Source organism: Poecilia reticulata, chromosome 22, assembly GCF_904066995.2.
Source record: "Poecilia reticulata chromosome 22, P_reticulata-male-v2, whole genome shotgun sequence".
In the NCBI taxonomy this organism is placed as follows: domain Eukaryota; kingdom Metazoa; phylum Chordata; class Actinopteri; order Cyprinodontiformes; family Poeciliidae; genus Poecilia; species Poecilia reticulata.
In genome coordinates this window covers 15,911,993-15,935,826 of record NC_088851.1, presented here as the reverse complement: position 1 = coordinate 15,935,826, position 23,834 = coordinate 15,911,993, and the positions used below count along the sequence as shown (strand labels likewise).

At 39.3% G+C, this 23,834-nt stretch overlaps 1 protein-coding gene and 1 long non-coding RNA gene across 3 annotated transcripts in view; one reads left to right on the top strand and one right to left on the bottom strand.

Annotated features, from left to right (window-relative positions):
- Window positions 1-1,090: 1,090 nt before the first annotated feature.
- Window positions 1,091-23,834, bottom strand: part of kiz (kizuna centrosomal protein) — a 27,202-nt gene continuing 4,458 nt past the window's right edge. Inside the window, exons 5-15 of one of the 2 annotated variants that reach the window (XM_008399565.3) lie at window positions 22,771-23,365; window positions 22,364-22,622; window positions 17,709-17,828; window positions 16,944-17,108; window positions 15,767-15,917; window positions 13,643-13,799; window positions 11,986-12,048; window positions 9,579-9,668; window positions 9,318-9,387; window positions 1,952-1,992; window positions 1,091-1,390 (exon numbers count right to left, since the gene is read on the bottom strand). In XM_008399565.3, the coding sequence (XP_008397787.1) occupies window positions 1,287-1,390; window positions 1,952-1,992; window positions 9,318-9,387; window positions 9,579-9,668; window positions 11,986-12,048; window positions 13,643-13,799; window positions 15,767-15,917; window positions 16,944-17,108; window positions 17,709-17,828; window positions 22,364-22,622; window positions 22,771-23,365 (1,815 nt within the window). In that variant the 3' untranslated portion in view covers window positions 1,091-1,286. Of the gene's footprint in view, window positions 1,391-1,951; window positions 1,993-9,317; window positions 9,388-9,577; window positions 11,913-11,985; window positions 12,049-13,642; window positions 13,800-15,766; window positions 15,918-16,943; window positions 17,109-17,708; window positions 17,829-22,363; window positions 22,623-22,770; window positions 23,366-23,834 lie in introns of those variants that run through there. The other variant, XM_081603185.1, reaches the window with a different exon arrangement.
- LOC145549988 (uncharacterized) lies at window positions 17,199-18,190 on the top strand. The gene is made up of 2 exons (XR_014085800.1): window positions 17,199-17,287; window positions 17,992-18,190. It is a non-coding gene; the product is annotated as an uncharacterized LOC145549988 (long non-coding RNA).

Here is a 23,834-nt window from a genome sequence, read left to right as displayed (position 1 = left end):
TGTAAACCTCAGACTGGCAATGTAGGCAAAATGTCAATGAAAAACATGAGCTGCTTTGATAAAACCAAACAAGCATAAGAGACGAGCTCCATCCATTGACAACCTGAGTCTGAATTCCCATTTTTAACTGCAACACGTACTTACACCAATAACAGTGTGAAAGAAATGATATGAATAGCATCCCAATTGTCTCAGTGGCACAGACTCAAAGAAGATCTTCATAAAAAATATTCCTGTTAGTACACATTAGTACGATATAACTCCACTTTCACCATGAGCCATCAGTCGCACACAAGTATCTGTTGACATGCTCCTTAACTGGATATTATGTTAGGGAACCTTTTAGCAAACTGTAAATTGCTCTGCCCCATTCCCTTTCCTGTGCTGGGTCAGGGCCGACTGAAGCCATTATTGGTAATGAATGTGGAGTCCTACTTTGAAAGGTTCAGGCATATAAAGTCACCAAAAGCTGACTAATGGAATCCTGCTGACACTGTGTGCCAGGGGGCTTTTACCACATCTCAGCTTGGAAATTTTACACGGCAGAAATAATGAACTATAAATGTAAACCTTGGAATGTAGCCTCCCACACAGTTAATAATAGACGCGGTGTTCAATGTGCGGGAAAATCCTAAATTACAGAAGACTATTTTGCAATATAAGCATAATTTCAGCTACTTATGAGTCATTAGCACACTAAAAGAGAGAGGTTTTAACCATATCTTTGTACTTTCAGTTCACAAATCTGTTCCGGCCCTAAGAAAACGTTTAGAGCATTTGTTGGGGTCTCTAAATGTTCTGAGTTTGCTAGCGCTGCTACACTTTGTGCCCTGAGAGATGAGCCTCTTCAGCGGGTTCACGGGTCACACCGGAGCGAGCAGAGTGGCCATTGTGCTTTGTCGTTTCACAGGTGACTCACATCACTACACTCCAGCTTGCAGCAAGTAGAGCACTCTGAGATGCTTGCAGCATTCGAAATGCAGGATTTTCAGCCCAGTGCAAACAAATCGCTTTAAAAGATCAGTTTAATCTATTTCGAGCTGTTATTATGAGCCGGGAGAGTTGTTCAGATAAAGAGACTGAAGCGGGGTTAACATCAGAGCGTTGGACAACTCTTCACATACTTTATCCAGCGTGAGAGCTGTCAACTTTATTATTTGTTTTTACAATATGCTGTGCATATGATTTAGAATGCAGACCAATAAAAGTATGGTCAGGGGGTGAATAACTAAGAGCCGATCTGCCACATGTCTCACACTGATATAATACAGAGCACTGCAGAAACATCAATGATAAAAGTCATGGCTGCCATCACTGTTTGCGCTGAAAGTCGGAGGACGTAGGGCTGCTTCAATCTCGAAGTCGCTGTCATCAGATTCCTGCCAAAAGTCTTTACAAAACACAAAATCACACGATTAAAGCAAAATCTCCTGTAAAAACAACAAAGTTAAAAAAGACAATATTAAGAGAGCGCTATGTAACATTGCAAAAAAAATAAATAAATAAAACCAGTTTCACTTTTAACACAAAGATAATAAAGAGCATAGAAAGCTGCTTTTATTTATCCTTTATTTTTACCCATCTATTAGACAAAAGAGCCAAAAATATTCTCCTCTATTAGTAGTAACAAATTATAAAATGATAAAAATGTGTTATAGTATATTTATTAAAAAAATAAGAGGGAGAATCTTCCCCCAATAGGTCGTTGTTTATCATCTGAATAAGTGGCTTCAGAAGAAGCTTTCAGTGGACTAGATTTGGCTTCAAGATCTTTTTTTTTTCTTCAAAAGACTCAGCTGCAATCACAGAAAATTTTAATCAAACGGATGAGAGTTTTTTTGTGAAGCTCCAATTTTACAAGAATTTCCACTATGTTAACAGGCAATTTTTTATGGTGGTCTGTTTGGTGTAATTAACATATATTACATTAGACACCAGCGTCTACACTCACCTTTTGTTTGCAAAGCAGAATGAACCTTTGAACTTCCCTTCCTGGAAATACAGAGTTAGTTAGTAGACAGGTAAAAGTTTCAATTTTTTTTTTTCCACACAAAAAATGAAAATCTAAAATGTACACCAAAATCAGTAATTGTGCACACAGTACATTAAAAAGTAAACTGAAAGTTTATACTTCAAATATAAAACATGTAACGTAAAAATCATTCAGAATTTTTTAGAATAAAGAGACACAAATCAATCAGTTGCACAAAATTGACACAACTCTGCCACACAGAAGTGAATAAGGTTTAGCTATACTCAGACACTAAAGCGGGAGGAAGTTTGTTGACGGCAAAAGACTTCCACAAGGCCCTCTTTATTCAAAAATAGCCCAAAGACCGGGTTGCCAGGTTCCCATAGCTCCGGTGATATCGCTATGTAAATGTGTGACCTCCGAAAAGGCTTTGATCTACCTCGATGCATATGCAATAAGGCCACCCCCTCCACTTTTAAAGGCGTCCTCTTTAATTTACATCATGACAGAGCCTATTCAAAGCCCCTACAACATATCCCCATCGTCTCCCAGGTTAGCGTACAGATCCACATGGCTTTTCCGTCATCCATTTCACACATAGATGAAATGTCTATCTTTTACTTTTTGAAGAAAGTAAGAAATAATGCAGTTTGTTTTGCTGCACTACGGAGAAAGAGCTGTGTTACGATTTCTTCCATCTGCATCACTACAGACCCATGACCTCCTTGATTGTTGTCCTCTCAATCACCCTCATCTCCTCCGCTAAATCTTGGCACATATGACTGAAAGAGCATGAGGAGTAAATTGCCTTGGCTCCATTCCAGTTGTTAATGCTTAAAACTATACATTGGTGCTTTGCAAGACTCAAGAGGAAAGGAGAGAAAACGATGAACCTCTCTGTTCAAACTGGAAGATTGCTTTTGTGTTAGAAACTATATATCAGGGAGCAAAAACAATCACAGCAATATAACCTGTAAATTCATATCAGAGTGCTTCCTAGTAAATGAATAGTTCATAAATTTGTTCAGACAATACATTGAAGCATACAAAAAATGTGAACGTTTAAGAACAGATAATTAGCAAACTAGCAAATGCAATGGGTAAAATGTCCACATTGGGTTATGACAGAAATTTTGAAAATCAGAAAATTTCTGCACAAATATTTGACATACACTTCCTACATAAAGTTGTATTAGTAGAATATTTGACATATTTTCTGTTCTGCTCTTGATAGATATTAGCTAATATTAGATGGTTTAGCTGGAGTCTCTGCTCAGTTAGCCAATTTGCAGTCAGCTAGGTTGTAGACATGTCGCTCGTACCTTGCTGTCGTTAGCAAACTAACACTATGAAGATATTCATATTTTTGTAGCTGCAAATTTTTAAAAGCTTGGTACTTAAACACACATGAATAGTCTTTCATTTGAGTAAATAAACCTGAAAATGGTTACGCAACCGGGTTTGCGTCTTTGCTACAGCATAAAGATAATGAGTTCCTGTAAAGTTAGAGAAACTCTCACAATAGTAGTGTTCATGTTTTTACGCTGAACAACAGATAAGTTCAAACAGTAACGCTTAACAAAAACACCAATGGAGGGATAGTCATTTAAAGCTGCGGTATAGAGGACCCAAAGCGGACCACGATGCAGCAAAAACACAGCAATAATCGGTGAAATTACTTCCTCTCCTCTGCCGCAGTAATAGCCGTTTCACAGAGCAAATTGCGCATTTCTTTTCTCGAACTTCCCCCCACAGAACGGGAACGGCCTATCAACAATTCCACTTCAGTGAGGCGCAGTATTGATTTTAAGACAGAATCATTACCACAATGAACCGAGCCTGGATCTGACCCCACGGACCTGAAAATTCAGTCTCCACAAACATTTATCACAGTTCATCTTTTCCCGAATTTCCCTTAAACGAGGCAATGATCTGAATATGTAAGAACTGGCTGGCATGTGTTTCACAGGCCAGAAAGACAGAGGTGAACATTATGTGTGAAATGATGCAAATTACAGTTGTTGTAATGTATTTCCCCCCTATTGTTGTATCTGTTCACTTTATGTGGGATTTGCAATTGTTTCATGTTCTTGTTTATCTCTGAATATAACAGTTGTTCCCAATAATCTTTAAAACCAAACTGACCCCACAGGCATTGTTTTTCCTAATCTTGAGGATACACATTTTTAGTTCTCACTTTTCTCACTTTTATTTAGGGTAATTAATGTTTTACTAGTAGGCATGTGTCCATTACACATGTACATGGTAAAGTAAGGTTTTAAAGTTGTTTTTTTTGTCAATTTTATGTCAAACCTTTCCAAACTTTCAAAGTCCCTTTTAAAGAGATGCCAGAGAATTTGGATTTTTTTTTTTCAGCTGTACTTTTCAGAGTAAAGCTGCATATGTTGCTGCACGCTGCCGGTCAACTGAAAATAATAGATAAATAAAACGAAAAAAACTCTATACATGTCCCTCAGAAACAAGTAGATAAATTCAGTTGGTTTGAGAAAAATCCCTGCATGAAAGGAAATTTTAAACTAAAGTAGGGTAAGCCGTCCCTTTTATTAAGGACGTGTTAAAACTATTTGTTTTACGTTATGTAGATTGCTTAGACAGCCAATTGCAAGCTGGTTACGGGAGCAGATAGCCTGAATAATTATCCAGCTTTTGTGTTATGTTTAATTTTGGAAAGTACCAAGATGCCCTTAAAGCAGCTTACATTTACTAAAAGTTTTCTCAAATTCCACCACATTCAATTTGACACTTTATAATATAGTCATTGAAAAGTTACAGCATAAAAATTAGCAAATTTTTATATCATGAAAGTATGAATTGCTTTTGGTGATCGCTATAAGGTAGTGTATGTATTTGAGGTCAGAAATGCATTGACATATAGTTAACATTTACAAATATTTACATTAATTAACAGTCCTTGTCTCCTATTTCATGCACAATAATTGTTAGTGAAAGAAACAATGCTACTTCAAGAATATCACAGCAACTTACAACTCACTAAAAGAACTCTGACCTATTTCTTAATTTAGGATCCATTTCTCATTTGATCTAGCAGCATCAGCAGCCACTTAAGAACATACTCAATTATATTAATAATGACAAATTACAACAAAAGTGTTCAGACTAATGCACATAACAGTATAATGTTTAAACAAATGCAACAGCAATTTGCGTATGAGGTGAGTTAATATCTAAACTCAAATACACAACCATAAAATCTTTAACTGCAAATCAAGCAAATTCATAAGACCAGTGTCCAAGAGTCACAAAGATGCATTTTCCATTTTATCCAGGAGTCTCACCAGGAAAAAGCAGGACTGTCAAGGAAAATAATGCTTACCAAGCATTTATCACTGCCTTGCCGACAGCTACAACCTGCTTTTATTTATCCTAGGCTTTTTTTTTTTTAAGCCCCTGTCGCCCACGCACAAATGCTAATAGCACAATAGCACTTTTTGCTCGGCTGTGCTTGTCTAAAGGTAAAGGGAGACCCATCACCTCATCATTCCCATCAACTCCTACTCCCATCCCAGCTATGACCCTGCAAAAACATTGTTTAGGCTCCGCTTAGATGTGCTCTAACGGGCCTGAATGGTAGCAGGATGTAGCCCCTCCGTGGGGGCAAACAGTGAGAGGCGCCTGTGAGTGCAGCATGAGTGGGTGCTCTCCAACGTGTGAGTGCTCTCTGCTGGCAGCGAGCAAGTACTGCAGCTCAACGTGAGAGGTATCTGGGCCACTGATTTCAGCACATCACGCTCTCCCAGTGACTGGTGGCGGTCTAGTGGAGACTGTCGGTGTAAAGGCTGGATGAAGGGCAGCGTATTCATGGCGCTTCTGTTGCTTTATAGCCCAGACAAGGGGTGGCAGAAATTGATTGGCTGTTTCTGCAGCTACACTTTAGAAAAGAGCGTCTTTTATTACAGCCTATTACACCAGCCCTTTTATTATAGTATATTTTGTGCTTTTGGGGGCTTGTTTCTTCCAAGGTCTGAACTCACCGATATAAATATTCAGAAATATTCAAGAATAGAACGTGTCAAAAATAGAATTGCATGTTTTATAATCGCACAAGATGTTAAATCCTAAAAAGCAAGTGTAGTACAGTGACCTCCACTGGTCAGACTTTCTAAATGCTGCTTTTCTTCTCAGTTATTTTAGGGAGTAAGGGTTAATGGTTATCAGGTGTGAGTGAGATCAGATTTCTTTGAGGTCTGACCTGTCAATTCCAAATGTAACAGCAATCCTGCAACTAATACATGTTTTGGTACATGTATTAGTCTAACAGGTTTTTTTTTTTCTTCTATTTTTACCAGATTATCTCCATTATTGTGATTTTTTTTTGTTTTGTTACATGCTTAGAAAGTGCTTCACGTGTTTATTGTGTTTAAAGTGTTTAAAGTGCTTTCTTTATATATAATCAATGAAAATTAAATAAAAATTTATTTTTAAGAGTCTAATCTGCTGATCGAAGAAAATAAGGAGAAAATTGGCCAATCTGATCTCGGTTCAGGTGATTGGTGCATCTCTAGGTTTCTCTTATTGCCTAAGCTGAAAGTGGCAAACCCAACAACGTTTGGTGTAAAAAGCAGCAAACAATTACTAATTTCTTTATTTTTCTATGAAGTGTGCTTCCACAATGACACATTCAGAGAAGAAAAGAAAAAATAATCCTTCTGATGTGCTACATTGCTTTTCTTCTTTTTTCTTTTTTTGTTTAACTTAGCTCACTGTTGGATTTTGTAGCAGAAAGACCACTCCATCCCCACTCCTGTTCTCGTTTTTATTTTTCCTCCTTTTCCCTCCCCTCTCTCAGCTCACGTCCCCCTCCAGCCCTCCATCTGTCTTTTAGGTGAATCGTCAATGCTGCAAACGCAGCCCCCACCTCACGCGAGGCAGAGGGGAGGGGTCTAAAGGGAGACAGATAGAGCTTCTGATTTTGACACATAGTGATTTGAGGTCGAATGCTTGAGCACATCCTGTTGTCCAAACCAAAGCTGTAAACCACTAATGGTTGAGTCAAGGTTTTTGTCAAGCAGGCTCTAGGCACGGCACTTATTATCCCGTTGGACGGCTGCGCCCTTTTGTTTTGTCCGTCTGCACGTGCGTTGAGGATGTTTTCTTTTTTTTTTTCCGGGTGAAAAAGGGTGGGTGGGTTAAAATGGTAAGTTAAAAACCTCAACTGAAAAATAAGAAGGGAGTGGCGTCTAAAAATGCCTGCAGAAGAGAAAAGCAAGATTATTCCCTCCACAAGAGGAAGCAGCGGCATGCACTCGCATACAAAGGGGAACAAGTGGTCTTTACATGGAGTGCAGCTGCTTATTAAGACTCACTCCTTCGTGCATTATTCTTTTCATCCCCACTCAACCACAAAGTGATTTGACTGCAAAAGATTTACAATGGGGGAAAAAAAAAATCTGTAATAAATGTTGCAGATCAGCCGCCTCCCTGCAAGTTATAACACAATAAACAGAACAGTCCATAAAAAGTATCAGACTGAAAAACGCTGTGTGGGAGAAAGCAAAGCAGAGGGGGAAAAAAAAATAGAATATGAAAGACTCCAAATCTCTCCAACTCCATAATGGAGAAATGAGCACATATAAATGTGTTAAGAGTATCTCCTTGCATCTTGTATAGACTGCATGTTTTTAATCTGTAAAGCTTATTAAGGCCGAGTCATTACTATGCAAAGCAGCACCCAGAGCTTTTCTCTCGCTTTTCAGCTGGGAGCAGTGTTTGGCCAATAGCACTGGCCCCCCGCCTCTCATTCTGCATTCATAACATGCAACATTTGCACAATGTATCTCTCAAAGGCCCTGAATAGAAGGCCTTAATACTCATGTAAACAACTGCAAACCAATTACTTAATGAATCGAGCCCACACATAATGAGGAGCTTCACAAAGGGCTATAAATGCATTTTTGTACCAAAGCCTCTGCTTTAAACTACAATCCCTCTGCTGTAGTCCCAGGCTTAACAGGCAAATCATAATTATTGTCTAAGACAACAGAGACGGAGCCATTTTTGTATATTTCGAGTCCAGCTCCGTCCTCCTTTTGAAGTCACTCATCAGCTCGCTGACAAAATAAAGCAAATAATTAACAAGCGGGAGAGGAGAGGAGGGAGAGGAAAACACGGGATGACAGGGAGGAAAAGGCAAAGAGGGATGAGGAAGGGGCAAGAAAGACGGAGAGAAGGAGAAAAGCTGCAGTGTTGTGCTTCTATTGAAGTGCGAGGCTTCCAGACCACTTGTGGGAGCAATAAACTGCAAAAGTAGCTGCGGTAAGGGGAATGCTTAAATCAGAGCACAGCAGAAAAATTAGAGATATCTGTGCTACGACAAGGGTAAGATTAGGATGTCTCTCTCCCAACTGAGAGGAGATTACAGTGTCAGGCATGCCTAACTACCCATTTGTCCTATTTTACTTACACACACACCTTATGTCTCACCGTTGCATTCGGGATGTCCGCATTTTGCCCAGCAAATTTTGTTTAATCACGCACTTTGCAGATTCCACATGCACATCCCTGACTGGGAGGCAGACACCACCTGAGAAGGGCTTTTTTTTTGCCCAAAATTGGCTCATGTTTATTAAATACGTTGGTCAGTGGAGCTGGCAGGGGCAAGAGTGAGGAGGACCACAATAGAGTCAGGCCATTAGACCCTTCCATGGACTAATAGGCAGACTGGAGCGCTTGTTTGACAGGGAGATACAGACTTCAGCCCTCGTGTCAGCGTGTTGCCCAGTAATCACATGAAATCAGAGAAGATTATTCCTCATAACGTTTACCCAGCCATTACTAAAGCCCAAATGGGTCTGTGGTGAAGAGGCGCTCTGAGGACCTAAAAAGCGATTGCAGATTTGATGAAGTTGTGTTGATATTCAAATGCAACCGAGACGTGTGAGCTTCTGCCGAGCCAGTTATCATTAGACGGTAAATAATGTTTGGAGGGTGACAAATGAGAGGACATTTGTCCTTATCGACTCTCGAGTCCCCTTCTTCTGAAACAGTTTTCGGTGATTCTGTTCTTGACATGATCTGTTTGCATTCTGACAACAAGGCTGAAAACAGTAGTATTACGGCTCCAATTTATTTTTCGTGGCAGCTGATTTGCTTTTGAATCCTGGAACCCTGGTTGAACCCGGCTAACAGTGAGTAAGAGGGGCTTTAGGGGCCTTTTGTCTTTGTAAGCGAGTTAATGGGTGGCGCCCCCTTGATCTTATGGAAATGAACAGGGAATTATGAGAGCCGCCATGCAAATGTACATCAACCACTTTGGTGTCTGGTGGCCCATTTCCTGTGGCCCGTTGAATAACAACAATGTTCTTACCGAGGGTAAGGGTCTTGATGTGAGGAGCGTTTGGCCCTCCCCAGGTCCTCTTCATGGCCATGATTTATTCCTTAAAAGAGCAAACAAGCCCAGATAAAACCATTTGATTCCTGATTGATCTCATCACAGGCTAATTCACTGTCCATACTTGCATTCATACTTATAAGGAAGCTCAAAACTAGTCTCGGGCACCTCTTAATATGCACAAATGAGGAAACAAAAGACATTAAGATTTTAAATGATCAAGTTGCAGTCGCTCACCCGAAAAGCTGCTTTCCTCCTCCTCCTCTTCAGAACTCGGCAGTCTTTTCTGCATGGCTGACTGTTTAAGTAACTGATATGCTTTTGTCTCTGCTCAGGGGGACACACACACAGACACAAACACATACAAAGTCACAGTCACATATTTGCTTAAAAGGCCGGGTTTCTGACTTGCACAGGTTTTAGTGTTTGATGAGGCGACATGATGAATTTTTTTTTGTTTTTGGTTCACTGCTGATCTGCGAGTGACTGAAAAAATATCTTGGGAAACAATATCTAAGGGGAAGAAATGGTTTTTATTGGTGTAGAGAAAAAAAAAGACAAATTTGTCATAAACTTCAATGTATTTTAATTGGGTTTTTAGATGATAGCCCATCAAAAAGTAGAGCAGAATTGTGATTCCAGCTTCCCCTGTCACATGTGGATTAAACCCAAAGTTGTGTTACATCTGCATATCGGTTTACGACCGTTAAAACGCTGTGAGCTAGATTGGATGATGGAAACTGATAAGTGTAAAAGCACTTTGTGTCTTCAGAATGACTAGAATAGATCTAGAGAAGTTCATACCACTTACAGTTTAAAGATTATTAATCATTCACTCAAGTGATTTGGTGTTTCTGACACTGGCTAGGAAAAAAAAAAACAGCCAATCAGGCACAGCAAACAAACAGAAAAGGTGCTCTGGTCAAATCAGGCCAAAATTTCTCAGTAGTGGCAGCATAATGCTATGTGGAGGCTTCTCTTCAGCAGGGACAGGGAAGTTGGTCAGACTTGACGAGTCGGATTAAGATGAATATGGGGAAATCCTAAAAGCTGGAAAAGACTTGAAACTCTGCTTCGTGTGTGATTGCTTATGTCATCACTTTTAATTATTTTATTCTTTTAGCGCTGCTTTACTCAGTTTCTTTATTGTGCGTCTGTCCCTGTCAAATAAACTTAATTAATTAATAAATAAAACTTGGTCAGAACTATAATTTCCAACAGGACACCGACCCTCAACAAACAGCCGGAGCTGCAATGGAATGATTTAGATCAAAGCATATTGATGTGTAAGAATGACCTAGTCAAAGTACAGATTTAAATCCAATTGAGAAGATTGGCTTGGAAATGTTCACAAATACTCTCCATCCAATCGGATGTAGACTGAGTTATTTTTGCATAAAAGAATGGGGGGCAAAAATCTGAAGATGAGCAAAGCTGATAGAGAAAAGTTTGAAAATATAATTGCATGCCAATTTTTCAAATTTTAGTTTGTACAAAATTAGGAAATCCATGTTTCATAACTTCTTTGAGACACAATTATGTAGAACACTGTGTTGATGTATCACATAAAACTCCAGTAAAATATATTTCAGTTTGAGTGTCTAACATGATAGAAAGTGAGAACTTTCTATACCAACCCTTTTTAAAGGGTGTGAATACTTTCTAAGACAATGTATAGTTGGGGTGATTACTGAGACAATATTCTTAAATAAAACAGAAGAAGGTCATGCAGGTGAAAATTATTTCCACATTTGAAATCAAGAAAATAATATTGTGATCTCTTGTGGCCAAATCTATCAATACCTAACTAGTTTTACAAGTAATTATTCAGTTTCTGACACTGAATAATAGTAAATTTATTTTTTTGCTGAAAGTGTTGACATAGGATAGCAATCTCCCAGCCTCTTTACTCAGGCTCTGTTTTTACATCTAAGGCTGCAGGTACACATCTCTGAGCAATTACTCTCAGTTCCAAGGTCATGGTATTTGATTGCAACACTGATGTTACTCAGAAAAGCAAAATATTTTCCTTGCAAAATCTTTAGTAATGTTTTTTTTTTTTTATTGTTTGTTTTTTTTTAAGCTGGTTATAGCTCTTTTGATTAGGTGTGCAATTTCAAACTGGACTCATTTTGCAGGCTGTGCACCTTAGGGATGCGGAGACATGAAAAGCCCAGTTGGAAATCGGACAGCCATGGGTAATGTGGGAATGGCTTTAAATTTCAGAGGTGAGCTGAGGGATGGGCACACCAACTGCTTCCAGGATGCCGTCACATCTAGTACTTTTTCAAGTCCAGCCCTGCCGGAGCATTGTTTAGAAGATAATGAGAACCGATGACAGATCTTCTGCACTGCCTACACTGGAGCCCTGACAATTAAAGCAAACCGCATTATGCCGGACCAGCGAATTATAAGTCCTGCCAAAATTTGTCGGAGCAGGGTGGAAACACTGCTAGTGTTTTCTTGGGAGATAATTAGACAGAACTAGCATGGCTCTTCAGGTGGGACTTTGACCCTGGATTCACCTTGATCATCCTGCCTCAGCCATTGTGTAAAGGAGCCCATTATTCACTGCAGTAGGAAGAAAAACAAACCACAACATAAGGACAGTGTGAATGCTGAGGCACCAGCAATGCCTTTTTACCTCTAATAGGACCACTTTCCACCAGGCTTTTGTCCTGGCTGTCCTCTTCAGTGCTTTGTAGTTCTGTAAGAAAGGAAAGCACACACTGAGAAGCAACGCAAGGGAGAAAGTGAGTCTTGGGCAAAAATTGTTAAGGGGGTCCTTCTTTATATCTGAATGAAAGACTGCATAAAAACTGGCAAAGTAAATAACATGTTCTTTGCAAACATGCTTTCCACAAAAGAACATGCATGTTTGACTGTATAAAAGAGTCAAAAAAACAAAAGTAAAATAGCAATGAATAGCGTTTACATCTATGAAGAAGATCAAAGAAACTTTCTATGGAACCAGAATTGAACGATTTCCAGCTTGTTTGGCCTTGTAAGCTCAAAAATCTAGTCCTTTTGGGTGATGCGTTCAATGTCATTCTAACCAAAGCACTCTTCAGTGTGGATGCTGTTACTCAGAGACCGGTACTTAAAAGTCGCTGTTCGCAGCATCAGTGAAGTCAGCGGAAGCAGAAACTTATTTAACAGGAAACTATTTCTATGACATGTGAAAACATGCCTGAGGTTTGTTGAGGCTGTAATATGGCAATAGAGGGCAAGACTTTCAGCAGATAACAGGAAGGGTGAAGAGAGTAGAACACTGCTCCATTTTATTTTAAGCTTTTAGCCTCCATCTGTAATGGAAAATCCTGGATTCCAAACATGATAGATACAGAAAAAGAGAAAAAAAAGTATTTTGACAGTTAACAGGAAGGATGAACCAAGGACAGCAACATTGATCTATTTGATCTTTTTGAGCTTCAGTCTCCATTGTCATGGAACGTGCTGGGTTTGAAAATGATTTTGACAAAGCCTTTCAAAATCAGGCAGCAAAAGTAACACAGACTGTTAAGTATTAGCATAAATTGAAGTCATCTTAAAATTCAGTAATAATCTAACCTTACTTGGTAACTACCTGGTAAAATAAAATAATAAAAAAATAAAATTAAGATTTATTGTGATAAGTAATGGTTTTTGCAAGTTAAGATGTATACTTCTGCTGTCTAGTCAATTTGTCCACTTAATTCCAATAAATATTTCTAAAAATATGATTAAATGCATTTTTGTCTGCCGTCTACAGAATAAGTGCACTCAAGAAGGCTATTAGATAATGAGTGACTATTTTTTTACTGATTGAATGTGACATGTATTGCCAGAAAAACTTGGATCATTTTTTAAATAATTATATCATCTCTTTTTTATTGATCTCATAAAAATGACAAAATATAGTCAGAAAATCTTCAGTCTATATTGTCTATTTATAAATAAATGTTAAAGAAAATACCCTCTAACACACCCAGTGGGACATCACCTCTGCTTCTCATATTAATAACTGATGACGCTTATTGTGGGAAGGTTGAAAAACATTTTTTTTCTTTACTTTTATTTATTAAGTTTCTGGAGATAAATTTGTGGAAAAGAAGACACCAACAGTTCACAGTGGCATAAGCAGAGCTCAAATCTTGGTTCAATTGGTGCAACCTATAGATCTGATTACACACTAGAACGTATTAAAATGAATTAAAAGCTCAGATTTTATTTTTTTTGTGCTAAGGGTATCCTTTTTTGCATACAACTGCATTAGAGTTCTCACTGTAAGCATGATGTGCGATATAAATATCTGCAGTTACCTTGGATGTGTTGCGTGCGTAACGATCGGGAGGGCTCCACGTCTGCGTCCGCCAAGGCGGAGGAATTATTGCACAAAGAAGAAGAGTCACTCTCATCCTCTGCTGAGGGGCCCTCCTCACTGGACCGGGAGAGAAGTGCCCTCAGCAACACTTTGGCCTGCGCACAGCACAAATTAAAACCACCTTCTTAATTGTTCTCATTTTGTGAAGGAAGCGTCAAATTGAACTTTGGCCATGGCTGCTCACGCCGAGGTGCAGCCGTAATGTGTGTTGGTACACCAACATCCAATAACCTTAAAGTCTCTCACTCGTTTAACAAAACAACAAAAAAAGATTATTTCTCACGCCGTTGCGCCTGCTCTCCCCTTCAATCACTTTAGCTTTTCTCACTCCCTCTCTTCTCATCCATGAGATTAGAGAGTTTTCTAAAGAATGTAATCACCCTGCTGTTAATGTGCAACACGTTTCAGATATCTTTCCTCTTGGCTGAGAGGATCGAGACAAACTACTCTCTTCCCGCCTCTTCAGCTCATTTTTATCTCTGTGGTGATGAGGATACACAATTAAGAGAAGCTGTTAAGGGAGATGCCACACACAGATTTCCTTTCTCCACACCCAAATCAAATCCTGCCATCATGATCTCTCTTTTGTGATCAAAGGCTGCCTCTCAGCCTTGGACAGCCATTTGGAACTTTAAATGAACGCTAATATGAAGGGGATGATCAGGAGGATTTTGACAGTGACAAAATTTAAGTGCATTGTAATTCGCTATCAGCAGGTCACAGAAAAGATCAACAATGTGAATGCTTTCATTTCTTTTTCAGAGGAGAAAATGATGCAAACACACTCCGATCTGACTTTCCCGCAAAAGAAACAGTCTTAATCCTTGTCCATAAAATCCCTTTTTTTTTTTTTTAGATTTAGTCAAATGTACCGTGAGTTGAGGGCTTTCGCTCATCCACTGCATTTTAAATATCAATGAATGCAACTGTTAGCACTTGAATATTCAAAGGGCCACTTTGAGTGTGTGCATGCGAGCTGCATGCTCCCATTTGTTGGAGTAGCCAGGCTGCGTGGCAGGACGTGAATGGAAATGTCTGTCTGAGCCCATGTGCAGAGTGAGCGGTTGTACGGGAGGACAGAGGGACATAAAAGGAGAGATGGGGGGGAGTGGAGGACAGGAGGGAGGAATAGATGGAGCGAGACTCAAAGCAATAAAGGAAGAGAAAGATTTCACTCAGCCTCTTTCTGATGCACTTGGATACAATGATGTAGATGGCTGTACCCCTCTTTCTTTTGTGAGTTCATATTTTCAAGAGGCTCTACAGCCTTCCTCTTTGCCTCTTTCATTGAGTCGGGTGTACTGCAGCAACAAATTGAAGCCACAATAATCCCAGTAATATGAGTCAAAACAAATGAGCAAAACACAAGGGTCCATAGCTGGACAGTCATCGTAAACAATCTCTTGTTGATTATGAAACTTTTCGCACCCCTTGAAACCTTCCCGTATTTGCGCAGCAAACTAATGAAAGAAGGTGCTCCACAGATGAGACCAAACATTAATATTTTGGTGGAAACGCAAGAACGGAGGCAGCAACATCCAGTCACAGATGACATGTTTTATTATTTTATTGTTTTAAGTGTCGTTTTTCTTTTCCAGGTTACAACCTTGAACTACTTTACAATAGTCTATCACAAAAATCCATTCTAAAATACATTGAAACCAGTGGCTTTAGTGTGACAAAATGTGAAAGCATTGTATGAATACTTCTGCAACATGAGTGTGAGGAAAATGTCAAACAATAAAAAAGAAGAGAAAACTTTTAAAGAGTAGATTTAAAAAAAACTGATTCAGCTGATGAGTAAAACCTTAATTAAAAGCAAGTATTGTCTTAAAAGTGAACCATTTGAGAGTGATTTGTAATTACTGCTGTGTGAAAAGGCCCTCCATTAAAGAATCTCATGAGCAGGAAAACCAAAACTTTCTTCCAAGGGCAAGCAAAACAAAAAAGAAACAGAAGAATAATAACAAGCCATGTCAGCTTGTTAAAAAAGGGTGGATGTGTTATTACTGCATGACTATCTGGGTGCCCTATGAGATAGTGTGTGTGTCTTTGACGCTACCTGCTGGCTGTAGTCGGCATCACGCTCCAGCAGAAGCGGCGTAAATAGTTGGACCAGGCGCTCAGTGCTGAGGACACGGCTCTCCTTGAGTACAAGGGCGTGCTTGAACCAGCGATCCCACAGCCGAGCCGCATTGGGAGGGAGGCTGGTGCTGTAGTTAAGGTGGGGGGTAGGGCAGCAAGAAAAATGAACAAAAAAGGTGCCTTCTTTAGGAAAAAATGTAAACAAAGATCAAAATGAGCATAAGCAGTCATAAATGTGAGCAAGTTTGACTAGAGCAAAATATATTACATTTGATAGGTTAATGTTTTGAAGATATTATGTGGAAAGGACTTTTTTTTCTGTAACATAACGTCTATGAACAATGTCAGAACTATAGACTATCAATTAATTTCCAGTTAACACTGAATAGGCACAGATACCGATATGACCTCAGGCTGAAAAACAGGACAGTAGGTCGAGGTCAACCAACTGGCATCTCCAGAGAACGACGCTGCTGGATGTGTCTCTTAGAATTGGAGTATATAATAGAAAAGGTCTCAGTGAAATCAATAGGCTAGTGAAGCAGAACATAGATTTGGCTCAGAGTATAACTGCGCATTATCCAAAAGGACTGGAAGTCGCAGATAGGGCATTTTAATTTACTCATGACATTCACCCATGCCGTGTGAGGTGACACCAAAGATGACCTTTCGGGTTTGTGGACAAGGAAGACCGATCAAACTGTAACATGCGATATCTCAGAAACTGCCTTAGGGAGAAATAAAATAAAAGTAAAAAGAACATACAGCGAACTTTCAGTCTGCAAAGCAGATTTCACCTCTGCTGTGAGTGAATGCTTTTAGTAAAAAAAAAACTATTGAACTCCAGCTATTAAAGCAATAATGATTTGGGTGTCTGTTTTAAAGCTATTATAAACTGAAAAACCTTTGTCTATTTCATTTAAAAAATAATAATAAATAAATAATTTTATTAATATAAATTAGTCAAAATTTTAGCTGGTAAGCTAAGAGATTGAAAACAGTTTTGCACAATTGTCATTGTGAATGCATGATTCAAACAATAACAAAAACCCATTATTGAGACAAAATAATTCAGCACAACTACAACAATTAAAATTCTAACAGAAATGCCACTTATCACTTTTGAGGCACCATGATAGTAAAAAAACACCCACCTTATTTCATTTGGCTCAGTGTTAGGCTGATGCGCTCTCACCAGCTCCTCCGGTAGCACGCAGCCCTTCTCCGTGCTCCATGACAACCTCCGAAGCTCATGAAGGACGACAGTTCCACATGCTTCAAGGTCCTCGTCAATCAAGCCCGCTCCATCGCCACAAAGGCTGCCCGATATATAGAAAGCGGTCAGCTATTGCCATGGCGCCCTGAGGTGAGCCCCAAGCCAGCATTGCGGAGAACGCATCGAAGACAAACAAACATCCTAAACAAGCATAATCATAAACATCAGCGCGACTAAACATTATGAGGGTCGTGACACCAAACGGTCGCACAACAGACGGAGGTAAGTACACACTATGTAGTTAGACAGCCCGGTTCTGGTGCAACATTTATTCTTTTATGCTTTACGACAGGAGCAGCAATTATGGTAAATGATTCATGCTATGAAGTATAAAAACCTTATGAAAAAGAAGCTCTGTCTAATGAAACACATTCCCTGTCCTCTATCTCTATGACTCCCAATAACAATCGAGCCGGGGTGGTTACTATAACAATCCCATGCGTTTGAAAAACCCCTCAGAAATAAAGACGCACGCCTGATGGTGATGACACTTCATCTAATGTGAGAGCCCTCAGCAGAAGGATAATATGTTTTTCTCATCTGCTCAAACTGCTCCACAGCTATTAAATAAATTTACATGGCTTTCCATTTAGACAGGGGGAGATAAGATTGTAAAGTTTGAAGAAAGACAGGAAGGATGTACCTGATAATCCTATTGAGTTGTCTCCCATCTATTGAGGAATCTCTGTACACGTGGCTCTGCTCGCCGTGGAGTCGCCCTTCGATGCTGTCTAGCAGATTAAAGAGTCCTTCCAGGGAGAGGCTAAAAAAAAACAACAAAAAAAACATTGCAAATATTGTGATGAAAGGAAATAAAAAGCGGAGGTCATATAATCGATTTGGTTTGAAATTGTAAAAGAAAACAAAAAAAATAAAAGGATGCCATTTGATCCAAAAATCTGTGACACTTTTTTTTTTTTTTCCAGGCAATTTCCTTGAGATACTCAAGGACCACCGGAGAATCCGGCCATCAAAACGTGACGGCAACAATGCAGGATTTCAACACTTCACTGTCTGTTGATGGTGCCACATGTAATAACAGGTTGCACAGAAAAGCTCTGACACCTGGCACTCAAAAAGGAGAACTTCTGTCTGCTGCTGTAGTAAAACGCAGGCTTAATCCTGTCCAGTTAAATTACTTATGCAGAAAATAAGTAACATAGTATTAAACAGAGTGAATTTACAAACAGTAAAAGCTCACAGAAAAAAAAAATCCTAAAAGAAAAATAGAGGGGCCTCTGGATGATTTCTTTTGGTTGAAGATTTAAACTTTAATCTGGCCTAGCGAGGCTATGAAATGAGAAATGGATCCTTAATTCATGTGGATATGCAGAATTCATTTCTTTCTTGTGCATTAAGCTCTGGGTGGCCCTCATTGAATTCTCCCAGAAACCCCAACAGAGACATTCTGAGCCGCCATCCTTTAAAGAGAGGCCAGAGAGAGTTTATGACAGTCTGTAATAGGCTCTCAGGTTAAGGGTCAGCAGACAATTGCTCCCTCTTTTTTCCGCAGATTGTTTCCTGGTAACATTCTGAAAGAATAGGCAAAACATGTGTCTTAGTGTGCCACAAGTTGTTCCACTTTATTATTATAGAAAACGTCTTGGAGATGGAGAGAGTAAATTAGTGAATTTTCTGCAAATAGTCCAGGTGTATATCTTTACTTTGTATGCTGCTGCTGCTCACAGGATGTTTTAACTAGGTGGAAGAGGTCAGCAGTAATACGGTACAACACACAGTTCTGACTCGGGTGATTTTTACCACAGAATTGGTCCCAAAATTGAGTGATTGGTGTCAGGAGGAAGCACACTGCTCGCACAGATGGCAAAAACAACTCAACCAAACTGACAAATACAGCCACAAATAGTCCCAGCACAGCTGTGGCTTTAAATATTGTCTATGTTCCACAATAAGACGATAATTCAAGAGACAGACTCTGTTATTTATCTTCTTATTGTGTCCTTTTCTGACAGCTTATGCAAACAGTATGGGAGGTTCTGGTTGCTTTACTGTGTTGGGCAGATTTTATCAACAAATGAGAGTGGGAAATCACGTCTGTTACAGGGAAAAGCACGACTAGAGGGAGAGAAAATAGAAAATGGCCAGAGAATCAGAGAAACAACAATGCCAGTCACAACAAAAATGGCAAACAAATGAGAAAAGAAAAAACATGCATGGATCAGTTAGCAGTACTGATGTATTGAAAGGTTTTTAAAAGTTCTTGTTTCAAAGTATCAAAAAGTTCCATTAGGTTACATTGAAAACACTGAAGTGTCCTGAATTTTCTTATATTTTTTTAGTCCCAGAATTACCTTTGCGGTGATAAACCTAAATGTCTTTTTTGTGATACAGGCAATATGGCTCACTACCCTGGGCAGCATAGTGTCTGGGGCGGCACAAGCACTCAACAAACAGCAAAAAAATATGAATCTGCCTGGAAGATTTGAAAGAAAGATTCAACCAAGCTGACACTCATGGAAAATCACCACCAGTATCTAATAAGCAGACAGCAGTTTGCAGAGGGACAAAAAGGTTTAATGGAATGTAGTGTGTATTATACATTATATATATGTATGTCTGCATATACACAGTATAATACATGCTGTATATTCCTTCCTTTATCTTGCAGTGCTACTACAACGACATTGTGATTACATAACAATTAATTATAACCAATTCTATACTGCTAACATGATGTACAGCTCTTTAATTTGAACTAAAAGCGCTTGGCAGTACCAGAAAGCCTCGAGCCATTGTGCAGTTAGGTGAAACTGTATTTGTGAGGCGGACACACTGGGGCCATTATGAGAAGAAACCCAGACAATATTTCAGTCTCTCTCAGTCTGTCCGTGCTGGAGGAAGAAAATATAATGGGATAATCTAATGAATTGCTTGGGACTGGGGTTTGAATGGAAGGAGCGATATAAACTCTAACCTTAAGGGAGAGGGAAAGAGAGGGAGACGATAGACGCAGGATGTTCTCTGAGCTTTACATCAAAGCCTCTGGTTCTCTCCTCAGACACAGAAGCTCTCTGTGTTAACAATGGTGGCAGCAGCCCCCACCGTCGTCTCTCCATTGCAGGCTAACTGCAACTCCTCTTAGGGTCACAGCATAAAAAGTATGCTAGACCACACATAAATGTGCCTGCTGCATCCTTAGGGGGGAAAATATAATCTTTCAAACTGCTTTAGAAATACACAAAGGCTGTACAAACTTTTAAATAATGTGCTTCCAATTAGACAGTGCTCAGAAAGGTTTGTGATATTTATAACTGGTACAGTAAGCAGAGTATAATGTATAATGTAGCATAAGGGGAGAGAGAAGAAAAAAAATAAACAAATATGTTTACAAATGCACAAAAATAAAGTGGTTTGTAAAATGCACACAAGGGCCTGCTTATATGAAGAGGGGGGAAAAGCAGAAGCACTGTGTGCAAAAACATTCATATGGGGTTTTCTGTGACTCCGACTCCATCCAAAGTGATCCTTCAACTCAGAAGCCATCATCACGCTAAGGATTTGTGGCTGTAAGTGCTGTCCACATGCCCACCCTCCAGAACACTCTATGGTGCCACAATTTCCTCCTCCAGTGGGGACTTCCTGAGGTCTCTCAAGCAGAAAATTGCTCTGTTAGAGCATTATCTTGGATTATGGCAATATTGTTGTGGACAGGTCCTGAGCTCTCCCCTCTATAAGATGCATCACTGCCACAACAGCCGCTGCTAATGCGAAGCTGCAGACAACACTGTGGCATGGACTGTGACTCCCTTGGCTCCTCTCTGTCAGCCCCAGATTTGATACTTGCAAAGAACTTCACCCACTATCACTAACTGCAATGTGGTTCAGGATGAGCATGCAGAACATTCTTTTATGCAAGCTTGGCTTAGGTTTTTGGAAAAAGGTTCACTAAGTTGTGCCAATTCTAAAAGGATAATGTACTATAACAGAAGAAAACACAGAAAAATGTGCTGTTGTCAGTTAGTTTCGATTTATTTTGCTGGTTTGATGCAAATGATTATTTAAATAAGAAAAGAAGAAAGTGAATCCTCCCATAAACCAGTGTCTATGCAAAAACGTCTCTCATGACACAAAAAAGTTATAAAGCCACTGATTAGATTTTTTTGTTCTTTCCCATTTTTCTTTGTGTTTTTATCAAATTGTTCCAGGTGTTTTCTTGTTTATGTACACATTCCTATTTAATTTATTCCTGCTTCCATTTTGTGCCTGTAAACAAACAATTTTGTACCAGTTTTCGTATTTTCTATTTTTCTGTGTAGTTCAATATTTTTAGGAAATATAGAGATATACTGCCTACAAAATCCCCTGTTTAGGCTTGTTGACTTCTATAAAATATGACAGATTAATACTCCAGATGAGGCTGCACAATATATCACAATATATAATATATGAATATAGTATGACTGCATCTACATTAGTGAATTAATATGACATTTTGGAATACAGTAATTAATAATACTGTGTCAAAGTATCATAAGTTCACCCTTCGCATCTCAATAGGACAATTCAGAATGGAGTCTGTACAGAATGCAAACACTTGACACTGATAACAGCAATCCAGGGGTTAAAGGTCACAGACAAAGTTGGAAGCATAAAAGAGAGAATTAAGGAAATGTGAATTAACCACAACATCACAAGGATTTTCTAACATAACACAGAACCTCCGATGATCAAACAAAAACTTTGACCTTCTACTAATAGATGATGTTTAACAGTCATGTATCCAAATTTTATTTTAAAAAACTAAGATAAATTGGAAGCACTTTGTACAGAAGAGTGGGGCCGAATGATGAGAGAGATCAGAGAGATGATGTTTGTGTAAGGAATATGTAGGGACACCACTCAAATGGAAAATACTGAAAACAGAACAAAGTCTTCTGAGTAAAAGTCTATAAGATAATCACTGTCACTCTTCACCATCCATGGTAGTATCCATCATGTCTTGGGGGCCATCCAAGACATAAGGTTCAACCCCTTGTAATTAAACACAACTTGAATGCTGTATTAAAAGTTTCTTGTCAGGTAGTGTTCATGACTAGATGATTAGCTAAATTCAAATGCCTCTTGTGATGTCATCAACCCAAACACAAATAAGGAAGAAATGCAGATTTCTTTCTTCAGCACAAATCTTATATTTTGTAAAACCCTGTAGAGTGGAAATTCATGCAACATTACCCAGATGTACTTTAGCTGTTGGTGTAGCTTTATAGGTGAAAACAAAACAACACTGGATAGTCTCTTAAAAATTTCAGAAACCAAAACACTCCAAACATACTTTACCTTTTCAAAGTCACCCCCGGTGTTGAGGATTCACCGTTTAACCGCTCTCTGTTCTTAGACTCATCAGAGTGGGGGGATGAATCAGGACGATGCTGTTTGTGATCACCACTTCCTCTGCAAGAGGCATTTCTCTCTGATGCTGCCTCCACTGGTAAATCCTCCTCGAGCTCCGATTGTGTCAAAGAAATTGTCAGGTCACTGGAACTGCTCTCTGACAACTGCACATCTGAGCATGATTCTCCAACACTCTCACATTTTCCTGAATGTAAACAACCCAAACAGTATCACTTGTTTTTTTAAGAAAAATATAAAAAACTTCAAAGGGCAAAATAAAGTGCTAAAAACTGTTTCTGTGAAGGCAGATAAAAGCTACAACAAGGTAGCAAGGAAGAAATATCACTGCAAACCTGATGTCTCTTGAGCTCCTTTTCTGAAAGTGGTTTCAGGCTTCAAATGGCTAAGACCTCTCTCTTCATCTCCCATTATGAGAGGCTTGCGAGCCACCTCTTGGGAGTCAGTGGGTTCTGCAGCGGGATTCTTAGCCATTGCAGGGTTACCGTTGCCGGGAAATGGATTCTTCTCAGACCTCGTCAAGGTCACCAGAGGTGAAGCTTCTCGTTCATCATCACTTGCAGAAGCCACACAACCAGCTGCCGCTGTTGAGGCGCGAGCAGATGGGAGCAGCCCCGACACTCTTTCATGTTTGTCACTCAAATTACAGCCGTCAGGGGAATCGTTTGAGCTTGAAATGTCATCTGATAAATGCGCTCGCTTACTGGCGGCATCCTCTCCGCCAACTCTGAAGTCCTTCAAAAGGCCACTCGGTAGACGTTCGCACGGCTGAACGCTGCGATTGGGCGAACGCTGCACTGCTTGGTGTGAGTGTACACTTGTGGTGCCAGCTTCGGCATCATAGCCCCTGGAGGTCTGGCGGTCCATAAAAATTTCCACTTGCTTAAAGTTCTTGCTGTTGTCCCACTGTCGTCTTTGCACAGCTTTAATCTGCATTCAGGAAAAGCAGAAAAACATTCATCTGGAGTTTTCCTTCTGAAAATGAAAGTGTTATTTAACACATTTAGAAGTGTTTTGGTAAATTATAATCAAAAGTTTAATTATTTAAACAATTCAAATAACAAATCCCATACTGTATACAGATTCATATCTGGTAGGACAATATATTTTAACTGCCATAGAGTAAAAATCTAAAGGTCAACATTATATTTAGTCTGTTGGATGAACATAAACTCTCCCCAAACCCCACAGTGAATGTATATGTTTTTAGTCGCTGAGTTGTGGGAAGAAAAAGAAGAAAAAGCAAGAAATTAAAACTTTCATCTCAAAATTTAGCAAAAAAAAGATGACGGCTATTTGAGCCATAAGTCCAGGTACTGTAAAGTATATAGAATCAATAGTTTGGTTTGGGTTCCCTTTGTATTAATAACTGTTTGGCACTGGATGAGATCAGAAAGTG